General features: G+C 40.1%; 1 protein-coding gene across 1 annotated transcript in view; it reads left to right on the forward strand.

The window, feature by feature from the left end:
• abhd15a (abhydrolase domain containing 15a) overlaps nucleotides 1-3,770 on the forward strand; it is a 10,708-nt gene extending 6,938 nt beyond the window's left edge. Inside the window, exons 2-3 of the mRNA XM_032510157.1 lie at nucleotides 1,015-1,370; nucleotides 2,572-3,770. Of these exons, the coding sequence (XP_032366048.1) occupies nucleotides 1,015-1,370; nucleotides 2,572-3,223 (1,008 nt within the window). The 3' untranslated portion in view covers nucleotides 3,224-3,770. The remainder of the gene's footprint in view (nucleotides 1-1,014; nucleotides 1,371-2,571) is intronic.
• The last annotated feature ends 3,497 nt before the right edge of the window (nucleotides 3,771-7,267 follow it).

Genomic DNA, 7,267 nt, shown 5'->3' on the forward strand with positions numbered 1-7,267 from the left:
TATATATATATATATATATATCTCATAATAATAACAATAATAATAATATAAGTATAGCTCACGTCCCAATAGAAACACTGTGTAGTGATATTTCTCTCCATGCGGCAGCTGACTGAAAGGGAAGATTTTCTGCCAGAGACATGAGATCACAGGTTTCCGTATTCAAGCGCTTCCTGTTCTTGTATGCCAGTTTTGCTCTGAGCGCTTTTCAAGGAGTGCAGAATTGTGCAGGTTGAAGCTGTCTGAGCTGAGAATCTGTCTGTTGTGCAGAATGTTGGCCTTCACCTACACATTTACAGTGTTTGAGAACTGACAAGTTGATTTTAACAATCACCACGGGACCCTCTTCTTTTGCCACTCAATTGTTGATCGGGCTGTGTCTTGGGATGCCAAACTCTTGTTTGCTCATGTGCCAAACTGTCATTGTATGCTTGTTTTGCGAGAGTTGGTTCCTTAGTTGTTTACAATTATAAATAGATGAAACTGTAAGAGAAAACAGCATGCAATTCACTGATATGACAACATGTTTACTGAGTTCTGTAGTATTACAGAGTACAGTGGTTCAGCAGCACGGTAAAAGGAAGCAACATGTAATCCTGTAGTTTTACTGTGTTCTCACTTCCCCCAGCAACTGTATATTTCTTTTTCCATACAATAAAAAGTAGCCTAGTACCATGCCATTTCAGGTGTTACAACTGCAAAGAAATTTAGTTGAACAAAATGGAAACTGATTTCTAAAGGAGGCCTTATTTAGTTCTATGACATTAGCAACCAAGCGAACCGGCCACATTAATTTCAGCATTTGGCGAAAAAGAGGATTTTTTTGGGAGTATGCCTTGTGTATGTGAAATCCATTGTATATCAACCATTTCATGTCCTTTCTCTGTAATGTTCCATAAATGGATTAATACCTTTACCATTTGGACTTACAAGTAAACATTCTGTATTTAATTCAAAGAAGCTAACACACTAAATACAGAACTATTTTTTTTTCTCCACCCCCTTTCTCTACAGCTGTGTGAAACAGCACTGTCCCATGGCTACCTACCGGCAGTTTTCAACCGTCGCAGCCACAACGGCACACCGCTCACCACGCTTAAGCTGCAGCAGTTCGGTGACCCTGCAGATCTGCGCGAGGCCGTGCGCTACATTCGCCACCGACAGCCTGCAGGAAGACTGTACGCAGTGAGCGAAAGCACTGGGTCGGGCCTTCTCCTCTCTTACCTGGGGGAGTGTGGATCATCCAGCTATATGACGGCGGCCGTCTGCCTGTCGCCTGTGTTCCGCTGTCAGAACTGGTTTGAGAACGGGCTGTGCATGTGGCCCCTGCAGTGGGCTTTGGTGCTCTACCAGAAGATATGTCTCAGCAGGTACTGTACGGAGGGATGTATCGAGGGTGGGCAAAATGGTGATGATACCTAGGAACAAAATATCAATGTGAGATGCATAGAAATACTAGTGAACACAAGTCTGAAGGCTTTCAAATGAACATTTCTGGTTCATTACTGGCTTATTTTCATAGTTAGGGCCCATTTCTATTGGTTATAATAACATTGTACTCATCAAAGTAATTGCTAAAATCTGGGTGAACAGTGACATCACCTCAACAGTATCTGTCATTCTGTCAAAAAAACAAAAGAAAAGAATCAAATAAGGAAGATGTTTTGCAAGATCGGAGGCAAAACTAAATGACCACAATTGAAATGTCAAACAATCCCTCATTACAGATGAAAATGTCCACATTTATGTTGTGCACACATATGTGAACAACTACAGGAATTAGGTTAGGTCAAAGTTGAACCAGAAAGATGTTTAGCTTACTTGATTGTCAATTTTCTTTCTTTTAGTGAGGTAATAAGCAATTACAGTAATTTGAGTACTAACAAATACGAACGATGGCCAGAACTACAAAAATAACATGACCTGCAAAGCATCTATAGTTTGAAAGGTCTAGAGTAGTTTTCTGGATGCAGAGTCTATCCATATGGGACATGGTGCATTGGTTTAAGTAAGCATAATGAGTTTTGGAAGACAGAACGAGATCAGCAGCACCTTCTCATCTTTCAGTTTACCGCAGAGAATATTTTACAGTATCAATAACGTAATGAAAAGCATCACAGTTTCATAAGGCAGCTGCCTTAAGTGTGCCCTATAAAAGTATTAAACACGCTGAGAGAAGGAAAATTATGAATTTCCAGTAAGCCAAAAGGGAGACAGTTACAGTGGGATTGTAAAAAAAAAAAAGCAATTTCTCATGAACGATTTACTGGAAAGGCAAAGACAATTAAGGGGGAAAAACAGGTAACTGTAGCAACAGATGGCCTGCACAGTGTCAAGTCATTGATTCAGAGAGACATCGTGACCCAGGTAAAGTTTCTCAGATCAATGCCGCTAAGAGGATATGACCCATGCAGCTCTTTAAAAATTGATTTACTGGTTTTCTCTTGTTGTCTCTATTTATTCCTACTGTGTGTGTGTGTGTGTGTGTGTGTGTGTGTGTTCGTGTGTGTGTGTGTTCGTGTGTGTGTTCGTGTGTGTTTGTGTGTTCGTGTGTTCGGATGATATGCACAGGTACAAGACGGTGCTGGGTGAGACCATACAGACAGACACCCTGTTTTCTAGCTATTCCTTGCGTGGCCTGGAGGAGGCATTGTTCTGTCAGACTGGCTCAGCAACAGCAGCACCGGCAGGGACCAGCAGTAGCTGCAATACTTCAGGTACCTGGGATGCTTACTGGGAACGCAACGAGCCCTTGAGAGATGTAGACGAAGTGGCTATTCCTGTTCTGAGTGTGTGCGCTCAGGATGACCCAGTCCGCGGTGACATCCAATCCACGATACCCATGGAACTCTTTGAGACAAACCCACATTTTTTCCTCCTCCTAACTAGCCGCGGAAGTCACTGTGGGTTCTCCACCCAGTCCGAGGGGAGCGCTTCTGGTGCATTGGGGACTGTCAGTTCTGTGGCTCCACCAACCAGTGGGATGGAGAGCCGTCGGACCAACTGGAGCCACAGAGCTCTGTTGGAATTCTTCAGGGCAACCACAGACTTTTTCGCTGCAGAAGAGAGAGCGAAGCAGCTCGCTGCAAGGAGAAGGGGACTGGGGGGAGGCGCAGGAGGGAGGGCTTTCCGCCACCGCAGCGTCAGTACATGTAAACGAGTGCCAGCGTGTTCCCATAATATCCATGCCATTTACAACTGGCAGAGGTCCTACACACGATGAGGGAGCTTACTGGAAGTTAAAGGACTTTAGGGATGCTTTCTGATATTGTTTAGACTTTGGATGTGAGGAAGTCAGGCTGTTCTCTGCCTGTGTGACACACACAGTGTGAAGACATCCAAAACTAGAAAATTGCAGAGGTTGTGAAGTACTGAGGTCATGGAGTACTTTTAAGTGTGCGTTGTTCTCACACATTTGATGTGAGCTATAAAACACTCAGACAGAAAAAAGGATCACACCAGGCCACTAGCTTGCATGCAGTTGTTATGTTTAACTGTATGTTTAACAGTTGACATTACACTCTCAAGACGAGTGGCTATATATTTTTCTACAGAGCATAACAAATCTCTTCATTGCCAGCTGTTAAATCTGAAGGATGCTGTCACACATTCATTTATTGATTTATCAATTCAACTGCCTCACATTTTACACAGTTTACGAAAATGTTGACACTTATTGTAGCATCTTACTGTTAGTCTTTTTCACACTGGAAGGATATTTGTAGGGAAGCAAATGTTTTGAAAGTATTGTGCATAGAGTAGAAAAGAGGAAAAAATCCTGTGAAAATGATCACCCAGTGTTAGTGTACACACTACTCAGTGTATATTATTGAATTTTGTCTTCGGTATTGGGAAATGTCCTGTGATGCCCAGAATAGAGAAACTTATATGTGTTTGCCACTCAGTAAGCTTTTAGAGGAAAATCTGTGTCATGACGTTATATTTTAATGAGCCGGATGGCTGGAAGCACTTTGTGAGTTTTGCTGTCTCAATATTTAAATATTGTGCTCCAAAGTTTATGTGATGGAATTTCAAAATAAAAATATAAAATAATGAAACAAGATGACAAAATTGGGATATACACTTTGTGTAATAAATCCTTAAAAAAAAAAAATAACTTTTAGCTTTTCACTACAGGTAAGTACATTCCTTATTAAAACCAGCTTGTTGCGTAATGTATTCTATCTTGTTTCTAGTTTCTCATTATTTTTGCTTACAATCATCTTCATGATTAAAGCACATCACACTAAAAGTGGGATCTGTGGTCTTGTCAAACCCCTGCTGAGTAAATGCTCACAGCGACTTCCTATCATAGCACAGATCCCACAGCCAATCCCTGGTGTGTGTGTGTGCGTGCGTGCACGTTACATTCACTGCATTGTTTGTCCGACCACTGAGCCTTATCCACTCAGACAGCTGGAACACCGCAGTGTACACAGAGGCACACACAAAATGTCAACACGTATCTTCCATAACGTGTGACACACACACACACACACACACACACACACACACACACACACACACACACACACACACACACACACACACACACACACACACACAACCCCATGTATTATATATGACACCATCATTAACACAAATAATGCTTCAATAAAAGTAACTTGAAGTGATAAAAAACTGATTCTAGCTCCTTATGAACTCAACAGAAATACTGAATATTAAAAATGTGATTTTTCCAAACTTACTTTATTTCCCATTTGGTATTTAGACTTGCTTGCCCTTGTCAAACGTCAAATGCTCTAGGTGGGCGCAATAAGCCATCATAATGACAGTTTGGAACTGTTAATAATCAAGTCAACCGTTAGTATTGCAGCTGTGGAGGGAAGCGCAGTTTTTGTTTTATTCTCTTGCCTGTGTACATTTTCAGTCTTGGGGTGAAACGAAATGTCTTTGGTCTTAAATTGGTCCCTTTAATTATCAGGTTTTCTCTAAAAACAATAAATAAATAAAAAAGAATAAAAGGCCAAATTGCATTCAAAAGCCTTTCTTTTCATGTATACAGTTGTAAAGTTTGACCTGGTTAAATGGAGCAGAACCAAAAATATACAAGACTGACTGAAAAAGGGTCCAGATGTTGCACAAATATCATGTACACGGTCCCAAATATACTGTACGCAGACTGCAAGCATGAATTAGAGCCACGGGTGTGTTAAATAGCAAAATATTTACAAAAGACGGATGGATAGCGGCACAAATTACTGAAATGTGTCAGCAGTATTTCAGTGTGCTTCATGAAGCATTTCATAATCAAATGTTGAAAGATTGTCTTAAATACTGTATACTGTGTTGTTGACAAGTGAAGCCTGTGCTTGTTATTGCAGATAGATCTTAACACACATAATTTGTGTGCTGCCTGTTGATAACAGATTCTATTCCGTAAAGAGTTCATCACATGCTCACAGTACCACTCAGTGCAATTTTTACACAAATATCGTCATGGTGTGAAGAAATAAAGCAATCTCTGTCATTTGTGCACTTTTAGCAGTGAATTCACTTTCTAGTACTCCTATCTGTGTTTGAGACTTGAGGTTGGCACATTATTTCACTTTTATTTTGAAATTACCAGAAAAAAAAACGGTAAACTACTGGGACCTCTAAAAAAAAAAAAAAAAGGCAAGTCTGTGGTTCTTTATTACTGGAAACAAATCTGGCCAGCACATGCAGAAAAAGAGAATATTTGACAGCAGGGGTACGATGCAAAAAGGGCTTTATACAACCTGTCCTGTTTTATTGTAAACATTAGGCCTAATAATTTATGACCAAAGTAGACATTGTTTCCCTCACAAAACGCTGGCTTTCATTGGCCTCTAGCAAATTAAGCCATTAAGATTGAATTGCCCTTTCCCACTTTGCTTATTCAATTCAGACCCAATAGTCTGCCTCAATGATCAGAGACTAATTTAATTAAAATGATTGATATTTAATTAACAAAGAGCTTGACATTCCCATCTCTTTGATTACACTAAATCACAGGTTCTCTAAATCGAGGCTCACGCTCTGTCAGACATTTGTTTAAGTGGGACACTGTACACAATAGGAAGATTGTTGCATCCAGGTATTAGTTCAACAAAAGCATGGATACTGTATGTGTATTAGAGTGACACCGTAATTTTTTAAAGACAAAATACAATATCTTCAGCTCAAAAATGGGCTGAATTTAGAAGCTAAGAAACAAAACATTTCTCCAGTCAGAACACTCAGGGGCTTGGCTGGTATGACCAGTAGCTACTGTAAACTAATGCTGGCTTACGCTAAAAACTCAGGACTTGCTGTGTAACTGACTGAATTACTAAGTCGGTGTGTAGACTTTATGACTGTCCTCTACTCGTGCTACACATCACACATTCAGCGTTTACCATTATCACAAATGTTTCACTTGCTGCCACTGTCCAGCAAAAGTTAGGCTAGTTTTAAAGAAATAGTTCAACATTTGAGGAGATGTGCCTATTTAAAGAATAGGTAGTTGAAGTGTAAAAATGACAATTGCCTTGCAACCTCATGGTGACAACAAGCCTTTTGGTTTTATGCTAAGCTAAGATGACTGTAGCCTAGTTAACTAATTAGCGTACAAACATGAGAGAGGTATCAATTTTGTCATCAAACGCTCAGCAAGAAAGCGAATAAATGTATTTCCTAAAGTGTCGAAATAGTCCCTTGATGCATTTTTTTTTATTAAAGACTCTTTGTAAGATAAACTATGGCTTTTACATACACCGTATCAAAAGAACAGACCAGCTCCCAAAGACCAGTGTCTCCACTGAATGTTGTTACACAGTCTATAGTGAGAACTGACTCACTGAACCACGGCCCAAAATCAACATGACATCAGCTGGGGTCAAGAAGGAGCAAAACACTCAGATCTGGTCAGCCAAACCACCCCCTCAGTCGTGTCTGTATTCTTTTGTTCCCTTCAAGTCTAAAGATGATCTAATAGCCGGTGTGGTCAATGCTATTATTTGTCTATTTCACATTTTAGCTAAAAACATTATGTTATCAAAATCTCTCCAGAGCAAAGACAACTAAATCTGATCAGAGAGAACCGAGCAAACAGCAAGCCAACAAAAATACAAAACAGATGTTAAGGTTTGGGTCACGGACACTCTAATTGTACTTGGTTTGGATAGTGATCAACAAGTGAGGAATAAGAGTGTTTTGGTGTTTCTGTATTGGCTCAGCTCCTCCTTGTCTCTCTGGTGTTCACAACTTAAATAAAATACTAGAGATAGTGTGGTTGACAAACAAA

This window comes from Etheostoma spectabile, chromosome 3 (genome assembly GCF_008692095.1).
Source record: "Etheostoma spectabile isolate EspeVRDwgs_2016 chromosome 3, UIUC_Espe_1.0, whole genome shotgun sequence".
NCBI lineage: Eukaryota > Metazoa > Chordata > Actinopteri > Perciformes > Percidae > Etheostoma > Etheostoma spectabile.